Source organism: Periplaneta americana, chromosome 3, assembly GCF_040183065.1.
Source record: "Periplaneta americana isolate PAMFEO1 chromosome 3, P.americana_PAMFEO1_priV1, whole genome shotgun sequence".
Classification (NCBI taxonomy): domain Eukaryota; kingdom Metazoa; phylum Arthropoda; class Insecta; order Blattodea; family Blattidae; genus Periplaneta; species Periplaneta americana.
The window spans coordinates 15,910,567-15,930,391 of record NC_091119.1 but is presented as its reverse complement, the minus strand read 5'-3'; the positions used below and the strand labels follow the sequence as shown (position 1 = coordinate 15,930,391).

The window sequence follows — 19,825 nt, the reverse complement described above, 5'->3', positions numbered from 1 at the left end:
GTTCTCAGTTGTGAAATGTTTACCGTACTTGTCATTGGATTGAAGGTTTGTGGCTTCATATCTGGCCCATTTAAATATTCATTTGTAGAGGTTACAATGGTTCTGCGTGAATGACCTAAATGCTTTTGAGTTCGGCTCACCTTTTTTCTCTAATGCATCCATCCATGTTCTGTGTTCTGTTATCAGAAGATCTTATGATTGTATGATTGCCTTGTGGTATTTTGGGTGTCCCACTGCGTGTTATCTAGCATTTCATTAAGAAATAAATAAGAAAACCTTTACGCTTGAACTAGACTATAGGAAATAAAGAAAGCACTAAAGAATGAAAATAAATTTTTAGAATACAGTGAAACCTTTCCTTACGGACATCCCCAAGATACGGACACTCCTCGTATACGGACAGATTTTTATGTCCCAACTGAAATAATATAGAAATAATAATTAACTCTCGTTTACAGACACTCTCAGACACGAACACGGACAGCTGTTTCACAGTCCTAAAACTTGCTTTACCTCCTGACTTCGGACAGAACTTAGATTTCAAGACCTAATGTGTTAAAAAAATGGAACATTTAGTTTTGAGAACTGTAAAGAAATTCCTTATGAAAGAAGACAATAAGGGTCTCGTAGGCTACCACTAGCCCAGCTGGCTAACCCTTGTTAGTTGGAAGCGAGTGGATAAACAAAGTCATTAAATTTAACCTGTCTGATGGGTCCAAGGTTTCCGCGATCGTGAAATTGTATTCGACACATGATAGGGTTAGTAGGATTATTCTCTTCACTTCAATCAGTTGTTCTGTTTTGAGAGACATGCCACCTGAACGTAAAGGTTAAGTTGAAAACTGTAAATTGCAGTACTGCGTAACTGTAGACCTAGAATAAAATTGCATGGCACAGTACTGTATTTTCCTTTTTCGGTCTTATCTACTGTAGTTCAAAGTTGTACTGTAGTACAGTAGACGGTATTTAGAATTAAACTACAGTAATACATTTCATTTAAAGTGTGAAGGGATACATAATGTATATTATTTTTTTAATCCAATGCCACCAGGTTGTCTTTTCGACATTTCTGGTCTTCTCTCCTGGCCGTGGCTTAGTTGTAACCCACTTCTGAGGTTGGGGCGCCTGGAAGGCGGAGTTACATTACCCCGATGATGTGATAGGATGATTATGATAATGTAGTGCCAGGAGAGGTCTTAAATCTAAACTTAACCTAATTCCAGACCATGGACGAACACAGGAATAATCCCCTTTAAGGAAAAATTCCTGTGCTCTTACCGGGAATCGAACCCGGGACCTCATGAACTACAGCCAGAAGCTCTGACCACTAGACCATGAGGCTGGTCTTATATATTATAAATTTACTCTTAGATTGGGAAGCCTCCCTCCCAATAAAGGACACCTCCCAGATGCTGACAGATTGTTACGTCCCTTTGATGTCCATAAATGAGAGGTTTCACTGTAAATATCCTTTGAAGCTTGAGTGACCTGGCTTGAAATTTTTGTTTTAATTGGTCCATCATGTACTCCTCCGAATGATGCTATTTTAGACGTGCCCTTACAGAGTGTCAATGTAGATTTCATTTTTAGTCAATGAAGATAAATTGTAAACTTACTTTCAGAACCAGATGACTCCTGCTGCGAGCGTGTATGGAGATGGTTTGCTGGAAGATGGTGGCGGTGGAGGTGGAGGAGATAACCAATTGGATCTGGAGATGGAGCAACAGTTACTGGAGCAGAGGCTGCGGCAGCAACAGCGGGAATCAGAAGAGGATGGGCGGTGGCTGGCCGAAGAGGAAACGAATCTAGTGAGTATATAATATTGTGCACTTCGATCTGAATGATGGTGTAAATGTAACTTCTCAGCCAACGTAAGAATGAATTTTAACTCATGCAGGAAGTTTCCCACTTACACTGATTTTCAGTGGTGTAGTATGGTAACATTACTGCCATTGTTTTGATCTTGACCGAGAATGATCTATTTTTTATCATTTTGGTTTCACATTTCTCCTTGCATTTCGGCCCGCACTCAAATCCAGAAGCTGGCTCAGCCAGGTTGAGAGGAGAAATTGAACCTCAGAAGCATGTATTCGTACATGTGTGCGATCTCTGCGGTTCATAGGTTTTCATATACATCAGAGCCGCAAGTAAACTTATTAAAGACTAGTCGTACCCGTGCGCTCCACTGCACCTGTTAGAAATAAATATAATGTAATTACATAATTATAATAGGACGTTTGATCCAGGGAACAACTTTTACAACAGCGCAAGATAATCTGCTTCGCTCATTACCCAATTTTTTTGCATTGCATTTATTGCATATATATTTTATGTATTTTAACACGATTCAATTGAGCATAGTTAAAATTTGAATTATAAAATAATGGATTGCTAAGCTAACGTACTATTACTGCATACTAAATCAATACATTCTCGTTGTTCGTTAATTCTCTGAGATTAAAATGAGTGTACATAAATATTATTTTAAGAAATACAGAAAACGAATGTACAAAATAGCCTATCAAATTTTCTGTAGACTATATTTAATACCTTTCGATTGTTGATGTCCAAGGCCCCTGTTTCGATTGTTGTTGTCCAAGGCCCTTTATAGACGAAGTCATTTGTTATTTCATTGCATCGTCTTAGATGGCGTTATTTTAATTTTAAAACTCATTTATCTCATTACATATCAGTCCTATCAAAATTTTGTAAAGAGTAAAACTTATCGGAAATGATTTTTTAAAGAAATTTGTGTTATGTAACATTTTTCATAAAAATCAATAATAAGCGAGATATTTCGATTTATTTAATTCAGGCCCCCTTATAACCCCCCTTTTAAATAAAGTATTTCGAATGCCATATAGCCTAAAATCTAAGTTACAACGAACTTAATTTATATTCCAATTTTCATATAAATCGGTTCAGCCATTATCGCGTGAAAAGGTAACAAACATACAGACAGACATACAAACAAAAATTTCAAAAAAGCGATTTTCGGTTTCAGGGTGGTTAATTATATATGTTACGACCAATTATTTTTGGAAAATCGATTTATTATTAGTATAGATTTATTATTAGTATAGATGAGCAAGAAACAAAGAATGATACTGTAAATTATAAATAAATTTTTTAAACAATTAAATTGTTTTTCCTGGGGATTCTCTGAACCATTGAGCGCATAGGACACACTGCCACTGCTATGGCTTGGAAAGGGACTTCAAATAAATACTTAACAAATGTTTCAATTTAATATTTAAGGAGAAAAACTCGCTCTGGCACCGGGGATCGAACCCGGGTCCTTGGTTCTACGTACCAAGCACTCTGACCACTGAGCTACGTCGAATTCAATCCACAGCACCGGATCGAATATGATATAATATGAATTCGGCGTAGCTCAGTGGTCAGAGTGCTTGGTACGTAGAACCAAGGACCCGGGTTCGATCCCCGGTGCCAGAGCGAGTTTTTCTCCTTAAATATTAATTGTCAATATTACAGAGATTATTCTGTAGGACAAATTAATAAATCCATAATATAAATGTTTAAAAACCTGGCAATTTTTGATTTCGTCAGTTTTGAGATCTACGTAATGGAACACGTATCAGTCATTGTGAATTTACGAAGTTCTATATCTGGGATTTGAACAGAAATAAACAAATAATGTGTCCAAAAATTAACATTACTATGAAACCTTACAGTTTTGTCAATAGTTTTTCGCTTTCCTGTAAATAATTCATAACTGGAATTGTTTGATTTTGAAAATATATAAACGACATCGTTGTCTTCTTACTTGTAACTTACAGGACTTTCTTCTTGACTAAATTGATTTGTATGAAGTGTGTATCTCTGTCGTTTCCTTCAGATAAATTTGGCCAAACTGCGAGCCAAATCATTCGCCTCCTTTCTGTTTGTGGAAGATTGTAAAAGCTCAGAATCTCTCTTTGTTTCCATTTCTTATGCTTCTTCTCCCCTCCTAGTAGCTTGTAGATTATTTGCTTGTAGGATTTTTTATTCTGTTATTATAAAAACAAGTTCATTGCAACTTAAGACTTACCAGTCAACAGTATTGGTTATGAAGCATTGAAGACAATCCTATGGTACCTAAATTACTTGATAGTTAAAAGAGAAAATGATCATTTATATAGATTTATCTTTTCTTTGATATATTTCGTTCAATAATCACTTTTAAAACGTTTTTATTATTTTCCAAGACTCGTGTGATATAGGCAAATGTTATAAGCAATTTTAATGTTGTAGTAATGGACATTAAAGTGGTGAATATTAAAAGCTTTATTGTAGATACGGTATTTAATGTCTTATTAAGACTGTTTGGTTAATGAATGAAATTTGGAATAATAATGTGATATTGTTCTTTCTTGTCTTCAGAAAATTCATTTGTCTATAGTCATAAAAATATTAATTTCTCTTTGAGAAGATTTTTAAGATGTTTAAAATGTATTTATTCGAATATTTATAACCCCAGTGGAAATTTCACAAAACCTTAGGACCTTATTTCATTATCGTAGCCAACTTTAGTGTATGAAAGTGTTATTTTATACTATTCGAGCAATTAATATTTTAAATTAGAAGTTACTCTGAAAAAAAGTGGACTTAAATATAGTATTTATTATGACAGGTAAATCATTGAGATATATTTGAAAGTATATTAAGTTTCTAAAATCGTGTGTTTTAAAATATTCTACAAAAATTTAATCAATTATATTCATTACATTTTAATTGTATTACATGCACAGAATGTTAGTTTTGATTTGTATAAATTATGCAGTTCTGCATACTGGTAGAACACCATTAAATTTTGATGTAGGTGATTGATTTTGTGAATGTGTTCTTTGGTCATAAATAAATTCAAAATTCAAATGAACTTTAATTGTGGTATGTTTAACCATGCCTGTTAGTTTTATTGAGATTGGAAAGACGAAGTAATTTCAGTTTTTATATGTTGTTTCATTTGCACAAAATATATCTCATTTACCAATGTACCAGTAAGTAGACCAATTATGATCGAGTGAAGTGGACATAGAAATTCCAATTCATGGCTGATATGAAAGTAAATATGATTTAATGCAAGATCTTGAATAAGGAAATCTGCTTCCACTGTGCTTTAACTTTCTTATAAGAGTAGCATTTCAGTATTGTGTGCAGTACATGCTGTGGTCAGACCAGGCCGTAGCCTACTTCAGCTAACAGCAAATATTATTGTGATTTTATTAAATCACTGCTTCACTGCTAATTATCTTTCAATATGTGAACGTCATATATGTTTGTACGTGTGTTTGTGTGTGGGTGCGTCATTTCTCTTGCATGGTTGGGTGAGCGGGTGTATACACACATTGATACGTACTTACTTATTGGCTTTTAAGGAACCCGGAGGTTCATTGCTGCCCTCATATAAGCCCGCCATTGCTCCCTATCCTGTGCAAGATTAATCCAGTCTCTGTCATCATATCCCACCTCCCTCAAATCCATTTTAATATTATCCTCCCATCTACGTCTCGGCCTGCCCAAAGGTCTTTTCCCTTCCGGTCTCCCAATGACACTCTATATGCATTTCTGGATTCGCCCATACATGCTACATGCCCTGCCCATCTCAAACGTCTGGATTTAATGTTCCTTATTATGTCAGATGAAAAATACAATGCGTGCAGTTCTGCGTTGTGTAACTTTTTTTTTTAATTTGGTTATTTTACGACGCTATATCAACATCTAGGTTATTTAGCGTCTGAATGAAATGAAGGTGATAATGCTGGTGAAATGAGTCCGGGGTCCAGCACCGAAAGTTACCCAGCATTTGCCCATATTGGGGTTGAGGGAAAACCCCGGAAAAAACCTCAACCAGGTAACTTGCCCCGACCGGGATTCGAACCCGGGCCACCTGGTTTCGCGGCCAGACGCGTTGACTGTTACTCCACAGGTGTGGACTTTTGTGTAACTTTCTCCATTCTTCTTTAACTTCATCCCTCTTAGCACCAAATATTTCCATCATGAATCTTGCATACACTACTTTTAACACTTAAATATAAATTATTGATTAAATATCAAACTTACTAGTGTTAATTATATAAACACGTGTGGCTTACAGCTGTTTCAGTGTATACTGTACACCAAAACAGCTTTAAGCTACACGTGCTTATATACTAGTAAGTTTGCCATTTAATCAGCCACCCAAATATTTTTCTAAGAACCTTAATCTCTCTTCCTCTCTCAAAGTGAGAGTCCAAGTTTCACAACCATACAGAACAACTGATAATGTAACTGTTTTATAAATTCTAACTTTCAGATTTTTTGACAGCAGACTAGATGATAAAAGCTTCTCAACCGAATAATAATAGGCATTTCCCATATTTATTCTGCGTTCAATTTCCTCCCGAGTATCATTCATATTTGTTACTGTTGCTCCAAGATATTTGAATTTTTCCACCTCTTCAAAGGATAAATCTCCAATTTTTATGTTTCCATTTCGTACAAAATTCTGGTCACGAGACATAATCATATACTTTGTCTTTTCGGGATTTACTTCCAAACCTATCGCTTGACACATTGATATGTATAGAATATAAAACACAAATAAATTTTATCTTCTGACTTGCTATACCAGCATAATTTTACAAAATATTTAAAATACACTGTCATTGTACTAACCAATTTTAACCTAACCTCCTTTATGTACACATTGTCACTGTGTACATCTGTCTCTTCACTTATGATAATTTTACTTCTCGAATGGGTAGGGATTTATCGGATATTTTCATTAAAATAATTGAATTTTACAAATGGTTATTTCAGTCGAAAGTTTATACAGTTTTATATGACTAATTATATCATAAAAGAAACCACTGATGTAGCCCAGATGGTAGCAAGTTGGACTTCAGATCTGAGACTGTAGTGATTTTCTGATGAGAAATATGTATGGACGTATAGATACCATATTTACTCGATTATAAAATTCCATCAAATATAACACGCATCCATACCCGTTTCTTTTATGTATTAGACCTAAAACCTGTTATGGTCTCATTCCACCATTATAGCGGATGGCACAAAGATTTTTTTCCTTGTAGAAAGGTTTTTTAGAAGTTACCAAACTGATGGAGGGCGTACAAGCAACTATGGATGCTAGAAGATTAGAGCCAGGCCAATGAATGAACAGAGAAGAGTGGCATTTGGTTTCCGGAAGCCGGCGACAGCTGTTATGACACCAGAATGATTGATTGATTGATTCAGAGGACATTAGATATCCATTTGAGTGTATAATTTTCATTGTTTTCTAAAATTTGGATAAATTTTTAATTCTTCTAAAAATCCATATTTTTTCTTCGTTTATAATATAATCTAAAAATTTTACATTTATAGCATAATATTTCATTTTCTAGTCGGTCAAGTATCACTGTTATGTATTATTTTATTTTAAATGTTCTGATCACATTTATACTTTGCCAAACTAAATCATACCCGTTAAGGTTTTAAATAAAAATTCTTTAATACTAATTTCATTTAATTTCATTTCATTTATTGTATTCCATAGATCTTACATTAGCATTGAAGCTTTAACATGTGGAACAAGTCAAAATTTTACAAGATTACAATTTTTTGGCGAGATGAAGTGAGGCAAAGTGAGGTCGAGGATTCGCCATATATTACCTGACATTTGCCTTATGGTTGGGGAAAACCTCGTAAAAAATCCAATCAGGTAATTAGACTAAATGGAGATCTAATCCAAGCCTGAGCGCAGCTCCAGATCAGCAGGCTAGCGAGTCTGCCAACTGGACTACGTTAGTGGCTCTACAAAAAATATACAGTAGGCTACATAGCAATGAGATTATTAAATTTACAAACCTAAATAATTATTCATCAGTTGAGCTATAAAATACAATACATAGCAAGCAAGTTAATTCAATTTAAAAGCATAAACAATTCAATCAGTTGAGATATACAAACATTGATAATACATATCATGCAAATTACTTCAAATTACAAGCATATTCAATTCATCAGCCAAGCTATACAAAAATATACAATATATAGTAAACAGATTAGTTCAATTTTTTAAGCATAGTTTCGTTAAGCTATACAAAAATGTACAATTCACATCATAATACAAACATTGATACATTGATGTCTAGTAATTATTATAACCCAGGGAATAGATACCTACATGGCAGAAAGGGGAAAAGGCCACGGGTTAAATGGATGGAGAAGATTAGTAAAGGAATGTTACAGAAAGGCTTAGAAGGAGACAGGGAAAATAGAAAAGAGTGAAGTAGAAAAATTAGAACATTGGAAGATGATGGGCATTGTAAAGCTTTATATAAAGTAATTATTATTATACAAGCTTCAAAGAAGGTGGAAGAATGTAAAAAAATATAGGAGACGGGATTTCGCAATAAAACACAGTGATATTTGTGGAATTATGAACCCATCAGCAAAGAGCAAGCTTCCATCTACATTTACAGTAGCACAAGTGCTTCCATATTTCCTCATTCAAGATCTGCTGTTGTTAAGGAGCGAAATTTGATGCTGTACACTTCTTCTGCTGTACTAATGCTTTGTGGCTTTGCCTTCCTCTGCTTGTGCGCGCCCACCTACAGAAGAAGCGTCTGTCCATCGCAACGAGTGTGTCGGACCGATCAGACACGGACTCTGTCGATGGATCTCCACTTCACCACGGTGGCAGCGCTCCTACTCCTCCCCCTCTTTCCTCTGCCACACCCCCTTCTACCATCTGCCGCACCAGTTCGCAACATGACTCTTCTGAACGGGACCGCTCGTCAACCCCTCTGAGCAATGGTTCAGCAGAAGAGAGAGTCATTGTTGTCAAGGTACTGAGATACAGCTTGTTCATACTGAATCATCACTCTATGTTTGTTTTTCAGGGGAGTTCATGTCGTAAGTAATTTACTGACTTCTTACAGCTGTTGTAAATGTGCTTTTCTTTCACTGATGCTTAACATGTAAAGGAAAGTCATTGAAATGTACAATGTAACCGACTGTTTCAAGAGTGTAGACTAACTGAAGCATATTGCATTAATTATAGATTACAACACTCAAATATACGACTGGAAGTGAGATGGAACTGCACTGTGTACTCAATTGAGGCCTTGAAATATCAAAGGTGCTAAGTGCCTTCTTTGTCGAAATTTAGATTTTTACTTTGGTATGTGCTATGTGCCACTTCAGATTAAGGAGAAATTGCCTTGTGATTTCTAAGCAGTTCAAACTATGACTAATAACTTACATGATACAGAACAATATTCCATAGATGTTTTCAGTTTTCCTCAAATAAATCTGTTCATTATTTTTGGCACTTCACACTTTTATTATTTCAAGGCCTCAGTTGCAAGAACATCTTAAGTTTGCAGCACTCTGTAGTAGTAGTAGTAATAATAATAATAATAATAATAATAATAATAATAATAATAATAATAATAATAATAATAATAATAATAATAATAAATTATATTAATAATAATAAATTATATTAATAATAATTATTATTATTATTAATATAATTTGTTATTGTTATTATTAATATTAATAATAATTATGTTGTTGTTGTTTTCTAATGCCAGGCATTTGACAATGAAGTCATTTGACCTCTTGCATTCCAATATTTTCAAAGATATTATCATGACCAGCCACTGAAGCACAGATTTTGAGATGTTCCGAATCCATTTCTTGGTTTGAGTTGCACAATGGACAGTTAGGGGACTGATGTATTCCAATTCTATGCAGGTGTTTGGCCAAACAATCATGGCCTGTTGCCAATCTAATAATAATAATTATTATTAATATAATTTATTATTATTATTATTATTATTATTATTAATTATTAATTATTTATTTATTTATTTTATTTATTATAATATTAATGTGCTGGTCAACAGCCATAGGCCAATAATAGCCCAGCCCAAGTGATACAGTAATGATACAGAATATACAGAATTAAAATTTTAATCCAATTAAAAATTTACAATACTAATAATACAAAATTTGAAGTAAGTACAGTAGAATTCCTTTAACCGGCACCAAAGGGACCAGGCTAGTTCCGTATACGAGATTTTGCCTGATAATTGAATAAATACCGTTAGTACAAAAAAAGTCCGTATTTCATGGTGCCAAATGTTGAAACTGCATCCATATGAAGCTTATTTCTCTTATCACGTGCTCATAACTGAATAAACATAAAAACTGTGTGGATTTTCCTTATTAAAACACAACACAAATAATATACCAATTCTAGGTTAGAATATTTACTGAAAAATTAAAGTTCACGCGAACTCCCTAATGTGGCAACACTGACTGCCCGAACATAACTAAATAAACATAAAAACTGTGTGAATTTTCCTTATTAAAACACATCCTCATTACAAAAATACACTAATGTTAGGGTCGAACATTCACTGAAAATGGAAGTTCGTGCGAACTTCTAATGTAGCAACACTGACAGTCCGAACATAAGTAAATAAACATAAAAACTGTGTGGATTTTCTTTATTAAAACACAACACAAATAATACAGTAATTTTAGGTTCGAATATTCACTGAAAACGAAAGTTCGTGCGAACTTCTTAATGTGGCAAAACTGAAGGCCGAGACTGTGGCATTGTGGCAGATTTAAACTTGTCGTTGTTTTAGTATTGCCGGTTATTTGGGTGCTGGTTACGAGAGATTTTACTGTAAAAATTAAAATTGTAATGTTAGTTAATGGATCCATAAAAATAAAAATAAAGCCATCTTAAAAGAAGAATTTTTCTCTAATCCATGATATATTTATTATATTATGAGAATACTAGAGATGATGCAATAAAAATTAAATATGATTTCTAAAAGAATACATAAATAATAATAATAATAATAATAATAATAATAATAATAATAATAATAATAGTAATAATTCAAAGTAATGTTGATGTTTATTACATCAAAATGTTTATGTCGCAACTCGAGTAATAAAATGAAGCTCGGGAAACGAAATCAAAAAAAGTGTTGCAGACTTTTCCCTTAAGTTGAGAAGCAACCCAAGAGCCTTCCTAGTGTAGCTGCTATTGACAAATTCGAAATACAGTAATTTGCTCTACCAGAATAATGCGACTTCGGTATTAATATTAGTTACTTCTCACCCCTTATCCATTGCGACATTAGTTCTTTGGAAAATGTGTGTGATTTAAAGCGTTAATGTGGTATTATGCATTATGTATTTACTGTATACATGTGAAAAATTGATAGAACTTTCAACATTATTTTGCAAAAAACAGTCAAACAGTAATACAAAAGTGCAAAAGTATGTTTAATGTCATAATGAAGTGAGTAGAAATACAATGCAGGAACATACATTGAATCCTTAGCATGTTGATGTGAAAAATGTGCTTTAGCAGCTACAGTATTCAAACATAATATAATAAATAAGAAGCTATGTATTAACTGGTAAATTGCCAGGTTATATATTTAAATAGATTATTATTTATGTAAAATATCTAATGCTACTTTTTTAACTTTTTTCATAGAAAATGGAGCCTACACCAACTGCTGACCTTGACCGCTCAAATGACAAAGTGTATGATTGTACAACAAGTGTGGTGAAAGCAGTCATGTCATTATCACAGGGTGAGTTCTTTCAAATTATATTTTATGGAGCTGCAAACTCTTCTCCACACCTTGGAAAAAGTTTATTGTAACGAATTTCACTTGTTGTTCTTGGTACTCTAGTAAGTTTTGTGCTTGCATCGGGTCCTAATATCAAGAGTTCTTTATCCCACAAACTTACAAGAGGAAGTTTCGAATTTTATTTTATTGTAGTTTTTTTGTTGCTAAAGTCTCTACACTTCTTATTAAAGAGATTAAATGAATGAGATTAAATGCGCACAAATGTGCATAAGGTGCGTTATTAGTCTGGGCAAAACTTATTAAGCGATGAACGTCTTTCAGCGCACTTTTCGACGTGGTATCGTTCACATGGGTTCTTGCACAATTCGCACTCGCATTCTTGGTTCGGCTCATGGAAACTCTTCGTGCTGCATACCTTGTGATGAAAACCATGGATTGCGTATCGTGTTAGGATGTGCCTCATCTCGTAGTTGGATCGTGTCCACCCTCTCGTACACATGGCCTCTGTTGCGTAGAATTTGCTGCGGATGTCTTTCCTCTTCTCCTGCAGTCCTTGGAGCGTAGTCTCATATGCGCTGGTGCTAGGTAGTAGGCCTAGTAGCTGTCGTCTGATGTCTTCGATGAAGAAAGTCTCTCTCATTAGGGTATACGTCATTCTCGATGGCACCACTTTTCCAACTCCTAGCACTCTTTTCATGAAGCGTGCTTTCACTGTTTCTATTTGTGCCATGTCTCTGCTTGTAACTTTTTCCCAAATTATGTTCATTCCACATGTTGCTATGGGGGTTATGACTGTGTTGAAAAGCGTCATTGCTGTTTCTGTTGATAGTTGCTGGAGGTAGTTGATGCTGTATATTGCTCTAATTGCTGCGAACACTTTTTGTTGTACGTGTATTCTGAAGGATTTTATGGTTGTTTGCAGGGTGATACCTAGGAAGGAGAATTGCGATAGGACTTCTAGTGGCTCGCCAAGGAGCGTTAATCTGTCATTTGCGTTGGGCTTTCCTCCCTTTCTGAAGGTCATCTGCTTGGTCTTTATTTGCAGGCAGTTTTCGTCAGCCCATTTTTCGAGTTTATTGAGTGTACATTGCAGTTCCTCTTTGTTAGGCGATCCCAGTACCATGTCATCAGCATACATTATGATCGATGTCGCGCTGTCCTTGGTGATATCTACGATGTCTTATGATTTCCTATTAATTATGTAACTTTGTAACTATAGTGTAAGATTGAAATTAATTCCTAGTTCATTCTCTGACCCACCTTTCTTTAAATTATGACATTTATACAAAGACTACAAAGTATTAAAGTACAAAGAGAGATTACATGTATGAGCTATGAACAACTTTGGGACAGTTTTATATTTAAACTAGCCATACCCGTGCGCTCTGCTGCACCCGTTAGAAATAAATATAAAGTAATTATATAATTAAAATAGGATATTTGATCCCGGGAACATTCGTGTTTGATAGAAGGATAAATCGTTTATTATGTTACTTAATTTAAATAGAATTAAAAAATTAAAATGCGATCATTTTGATCCAGAAACCACTCATTTGGTCATAAAAATTAGTTTAGGAAATACAGGAAACGAATGTACAGAATAGCCTATCAAGTTTTCTGTGCATAAGAATCTATTTTAATCTTACCTGTCCTCGATTCGCTCAGAAGTTACTGTAATAACATTATAGCATTATGTCCATCTAGAGAAACTACACTTTCCAATGGTGAAATAATAATTAATTATACAAATCTGTTAATTTAGCTTCCGATATTACTTCATACAAACACAGAAATATTCTCTGTAGGCTATGCTTCATAGCTTTCGATTGTTGCTGTCCAAGGCCCCTTATAGACGAAGTCATTTGTTTTTTAATTCATTACACGGCCTTAGATGGCAGTTATTTTAAATTTAAAACTCATTTATCTCATTAAATATCAGTCCTATCAAAATTTTTCAAGGAATAAAACTTATCTCAAATTAGTTTTAAAGAAACTTGTGTTATGTAACATTTTTCATAAAAATAAATAATGTATTTTGAATGCCATATAGCCTAAAATCTAAGTTACAACGAACTTAATTTATATTCCAATTTTCATCGAAATCCATTCAGCCATTATCGCGTGAAAAGGTAACAAACGTACAGACAGACAGACAGACAGACAGACATACAAACAAAAATTTCAAAAAAGCGATTTTTGGTTTGAGGGTGGTTAATTATATATGTTAGGACCAATTATTTTTGGAAAATCGAAAATTACCAGAAAAATTTCGGCTATAGATTTATTATTAGTATAGATAAGAAAAACCATTTACTGTTACAAATTAGGTTATGTAGCTAAGAGAAAATACACCTAGAAAGTGAAAATTAGTTAAGTATCCTTCCTAACAAATATCCTGCAGAAAAAATTAGAAATCCCTATTTTCCGGTTTCTGTAAAATATTTTATTGCTTCAGATGCAGGAAGTTTTAAGTATATTTCTGTCTAAAGACAAACTAAAAATTGTGAAATTTTCGTCATAAAGGAAAAACATATGATCATAAAGTGAGGCCATTTTAGGTATTGTTGTTTAGTCAACTGTCCGAAAACAGTTCCGGACTCCACAAGTGACACCAATAAGGCACCACTCATGAGGGGTAGGGTGGCCAGTTCCTAATGTTTTAGGCATATGACAAGAAATTACACTTTGAGTGACCTTTACTATATTTTTGGCAACAGAAATTTTTTTATATTAGTATATTTTGCTTGATAATTTCATTTTTCTTTACTAGGATCATTAAAAGTTATCTTAAGTTCCGATAAGCAAGCTTATAACACTTTGTAGTACATTGCATCTTCTCGAATTGTCCTGTATGGCAGTTCCTACACTTTCTTTGAATGTGGTCTTTTTTATCAGTATCCTCCAATATATTAAAAATCGGAAACATAACTTGAATTCTGTAAGGATATATATCACTCTTAACTCAAGAATATGTTTCCAGTTTAAGAATCCGATGGAAATAATCATAATGGAGAAAAAAGAGAGAAGGTTAGGAATTGGAGATTTACAACTGTGAAAAAACAAAGTTGATATAAAATGTATTTTACTTGTAAAGTCATGTTATTTATTACATAATTTAAAAAATTAGGAAGAAATATTCTCACCTATTCATCTCTTACCAGAAACTCCAAAAATAAACTTTATCATCATCATGGTCTGTTCTGGGTACAACTTACTACGATGCTTTCTTGTCATTCGACCTTTTATGTGCATGCCAGTATTAGATATCTATTTATTTTTAATTTTCTGTAAGGTAGTTGTTTCATTTTTGTTTGTAATTTTTTAAAACCAGTATCATCTCGGTAACGTCCACATAATATGTTTTCTCATTCCGAAATTTGTACTGTAACAATACTTTAGAGCAGTCTTTGACAGATCTTAGAAATCATATTCATTCTGCTGGTAGCACACTTTTTCTTTTATTATGGAAGATCAGAAACTTGAAGGTAAAATCAAATGAAACTGTTTTTCTGTCTAGGTGTTCAGCAGAGTCGTGCAGATCAGTACCTGGAGCTGGTGCGAAGAGTGGGCATGGAACTGAGGGCCCTGCTGTCCAGTGTAGATACTCTGGTGCCCGTCTTCCCTATCTCAGCCCACAGAGAGGTATGACATAGTCACTTTTCTCTGAGAACTGGTTTAATGAATTATAAACACAGCATAAGGAACAGAGGTATGGGAAACAAGGCTATATTTCTCAGCTTGGAATTGAACACAGGTTAGATAATTTGAGTAATATTTATAATAACATTACTTATTGAAGAAAATACCCGAATTTATGAGGGGGATCCAGGAAATAATGACCGTTTGCGCATACCCGCCGCGCAGCTGACTCCCCTTCCTTGTTTGAAGGTCAACTGGCTTTCTTAACATGTGTTCTCATAATGTTGTGAGTACTGGTTGCAACAAGTCGCCATTGTGCATTTTGTGTTACTTCAAAATGAACGACGTGATTGATAATCCCGCCGACTGTGAGGTGAGGAGTGTGATTCGATTTTTGAATGCCCGACATTTGAAACCTGCAGAAATTTACCGGCAATTGAAAGAAGTGTATGGTGATACTGTAATGAATGAAAGAAATGTGAGAAAATGGTGCGAAATGTTCAACAATGGGCGAACAAATGTCCACGATGAAACTCGACCCGGACGCCCATCACTCATCACAGAAGACCTGAAGACTAAAGTGAACGACAGAATCTTGCAAGACAGGCGCACATCACTCGACGAATTGCATATTGCCTTTCCTGACATTTCTCGTTCTTTGCTTGGTGAAATTGTGTCACAGCATCTTGGCTACCACAAAATCTGTGCACGATGGGTTCCACGGCAACTGAGTGACCAACACAAAACTCAGAGAATGGCCTCAGCATTGACATTCTTGATGCGATATCACACAGATGGAGACGCCTTTCTTGATCAAATTGTGACTGGTGATGAGACCTGGGTGTCTCACAACACCCCAGAGACCAAGCGCCAATCACGTCAGTGGCATCATCCCTCATCACCCAAGAAACCGAGAAAATTCAAACAGACTCTCTCAACACAAGAAGTCATGGGTACTGTCTTTTGGGATCGCAAAGGTGTTCTTTTGCTGGATTTCATGCCAAAAGGCACTACGATCAATGCAAATCGTTATTGTGAGACTTTACGAAAACTACGGCGAGCCATCCAAAACAAGAGGCGAGGAATGCTTTTGAGAGGAGTTGTGCTTCTTCACGACAATGCCCGCCCGCACACTGCTGCTTCAACTCGAGAATTGCTGGATCAATTCGGTTGGGAAATCTTTGATCATCCGCCCTATAGTCCAGACCTTGCTCCTAGCGATTTTCACCTTTTCACTAAGCTGAAAGACTTTCTGGGTGGTAAGCGTTTTGGAAGTGATGAAGAGAATTGGAGAAGACAGTGAACACCTGGCTTAATGAACTGGCGGCAGAGGAGTATAACACGGGAATTCTAAAGCTAGTGAACAGATACGACAAATGTTTAAATGTAGGTGGTGATTATGTAGAGAAGTAAAGGAAGCTTCAGTTATGTAACAGACTTTGTTTTTTTCCAAAAAAAAAAATATATATTTTTTTTAATTATTACAACAAAACGGTCGTTATTTCCTGGATCCCCCTCGTATTTAGCACTGTGGTTGTCATGTAGTCTTTTGCATTTTCATTTGTATCCGTCTCTTTTGTATCCCGATGTCTTTTTCGTACCATAAAATTGTATAATTACATATTTTTTAAATTTCCTATTAACATATCTATATCACAGTTGTTTTTGTTGTTGTTGTTGTTGCTGCTGCTGTTGTTGTTGTTGTTGTATCACAGTATATATTAATTGTTACCTTGAAAATTTGATATTATATACCTGTCCACAGTATTACTGGACATGGGATCATTCTATGAGTTGAACTGTAGCATTATGTGAACAACAGTGATAACAATTGAATTATTGCAGGTGGAGATGGCGCACAAGGTGCTGAGCAAGGATATGGGTGAACTAGTCAATGCCATGAAGCTGGCTCAGAACTACAGCACCACCACGCTGGATGCTGAATATAGGAAGTGAGTACATTTTAATGTTACAATATTACTCCTTGAGGTAGGCTGAGAGAAAGGTATTATTAAAGTCACGACAGTAATTTGTTTTAGAAAAATGATTGTTATTGAAATGCAGAAATACTCTGTGAGGGTCGAGTGTTACTATGCCAGCCATTAGGCACGAAGTTTGCTGGTTTACATGTGAGAAATAATAATGGTAATGGTATAGTTTTCATAGTGATGGCGACGACGACGACGACGACGATGATGATGATGATGATGATGATGATGATGGTAGTAATAATAATAATAATAATAATAATAATAACTTACTTACTTACTTACTTACTGGCTTTTAAGGAACCCGGAGGTTCATTGCCGCCCTCACATAAGTCCGCCATCGGTCCCTATCCTGAGCAAGATTAATCCAGTCTCTATCATCATATCCCACCTCCCTCAAATCCATTTTAATATTATCTTCCCATTTACGCCTCGGCCTCCCTAAAGGTCTTTTTCCCTCCGGCCTCCCAACTAACACTCTATATGCATTTCTGGATTCGCCCATACGTGCTACATCCCCTGCCCATCTCAAACGTCTTGATTTAATGTTCCTAATTATGTCAGGTGAAGAATACAATGCGTGCAGTTCTGTGTTGTGTAACTTTCTCCATTCTCCTGTAACTTCATCCCTCTTAGCCCCAAATATTTTCCTAAGCACCTTATTCTCAAACACCCTTAACCTATGTTCCTCTCTCAAAGTGAGAGTCCAAGTTTCACAACCATACAGAACAACTGGTAATATAACTGTTTTATAAATTCTAACTTTCAGATTTTTTGACAGCAGACGGGATGATAAAAGTTTCTCAACCAAATAATAACAGGCATTTCCCATATTTATTCTGTGTTCAATTTCTTCCCGAATATCATTTATATTTGTTACTGTTGCTCCCAGATATTTGAACTTCTCCACCTCTTCAAAAGATAAATTTACAATTTTTATATTTCCATTTCGTACAATATTCCCATCACGAGACATAATCATATACTTTGTCTTTTCGGGATTTACTTCCAAACCTATCCCTTTACTTGCTTCCAGTAAAATTCCCGTGTTTTCCTTAATCGTTTGTGGATTTTCTCCTAACATATTCACGTCATCCGCATAGACAAGAAGCTGATGTAACCCGTTCAATTCCAAACCCTCTATGTTATCCTCGACTTTCCTAATGGCATACTCTAGAGCAAAGTTAAAAAGTGAAGGTGATAGTGCATCTCCTTGCTTTAGCCCACAGTGAATAGGAAACGCATCAATAATAATAATAAAGTAAATTCTAAAATGATTATGTAAATTACTCATATTTAATAACATATAGCCCAAGTTGGCAATTTTAATGCATGTGGAGACCGGAGAAAGAGATTTAGAATTCTTGTTATAGAAAAGATTGTCACTTTTCATATCTTTCATAGGAACACAAATTAATGTACCGGTATGTCAAATTAAATTTTAATAATCACATTTTTGGGAAAGACTGTCATGAACATAATACTTGGCAATTAAGTATGTTTATGCTCGACCATGCCGAAATGTAGTAATTATACACCTGGTAGTAGCCCTTTAATGCACCTCATTAAAGTACACCTATTCATTATAGTTCAGTTGTTCAGCTAATGAGAAATCACCTTTGTAGCATTATAAAAGCGCAAGTATCGATTATTCTCGGATATGCAATCGAAAGACAACTAGCGAAACGTCACGGAGGCTGGAAATCCAATATTGTCGCAGAAAGTTATGTTCTGTTCCTATAATAATTAGCGTTAATTGTAAATAATATTCAAATAAATTCAATTTGTCATCTCGTTTTTCAATGTCTAAATCAATTTCAAGGTTATATCAAGATTAATGTTTATTTTACTCTCTAGATTATATCAAGGTCAATGACATTTGTTTCTCGGAAAAATCAATACTTTCGCGTCTGCGCAAATTTCACAATTTACGAGATATTGCACAAGTCAGTTCCGCTCCCCAGTCACATAAGAATAACATGAATACTTATGAATAAATTTGAAGTTAGAAATTTGGTCAAGCATAAAAAGTCATATGAAACTTGCCTATAATGGTAATTAAGACGCTGGTATGAAAATTATGAAACTCGCTTCCGCTCGTTTCATAAACATACTCACATCTTAATTACTACCATTAGAGGCTCGCTGCATAATGTACTATTCATCAACCAAAATGTCGACTAAGAAAACCTGCAGAAATTTTGAAATAATGGCAATAAAAGTGTCTATCAAAATGTCCACACATTTATTTATTTTATGCAGTAGTGAATTTAAAAACGTTAACACTAGCTGGCTCATTAGTAATTCTTTTTTATGATGTACAAGAATTTTTTAACTCTAACTTTTAATTGTATTTGACAAGATCTATTACAGTATTTCGTTGTCTAAAAACTGTTATGTATATAAATGTTGTTGTTGTTTTCTAATGCCAGGTGTTTGACAATAAAGTCATTTGACCTCTTGTACTCCAATATTAAATGGCAAGTTGTAGCCGATTTAAGTGAACACCATATTTTAACATTTTGGTGGCTACTTCATCCACACACAACCCTAGAATGTCTGGAGGATCACACCTGCTGT

At 34.8% G+C, this 19,825-nt stretch overlaps 1 protein-coding gene across 14 annotated transcripts in view; it reads left to right on the top strand.

The window, feature by feature from the left end:
• Fak (protein tyrosine kinase 2 Fak) overlaps positions 1–19,825 on the top strand; it is a 768,667-nt gene that overhangs the window by 725,111 nt on the left and 23,731 nt on the right. For 12 of the 14 annotated variants that reach the window (XM_069820032.1, XM_069820033.1, XM_069820037.1 and 9 more), the window contains 5 exons: positions 1,623–1,808; positions 8,604–8,834; positions 11,519–11,618; positions 15,136–15,260; positions 17,103–17,209. In XM_069820032.1, the coding sequence (XP_069676133.1) occupies positions 1,623–1,808; positions 8,604–8,834; positions 11,519–11,618; positions 15,136–15,260; positions 17,103–17,209 (749 nt within the window). The remainder of the gene's footprint in view (positions 1–1,622; positions 1,809–8,603; positions 8,835–11,518; positions 11,619–15,135; positions 15,261–17,102; positions 17,210–19,825) is intronic. The other 2 variants (XM_069820024.1, XM_069820035.1) reach the window with 2 other exon arrangements.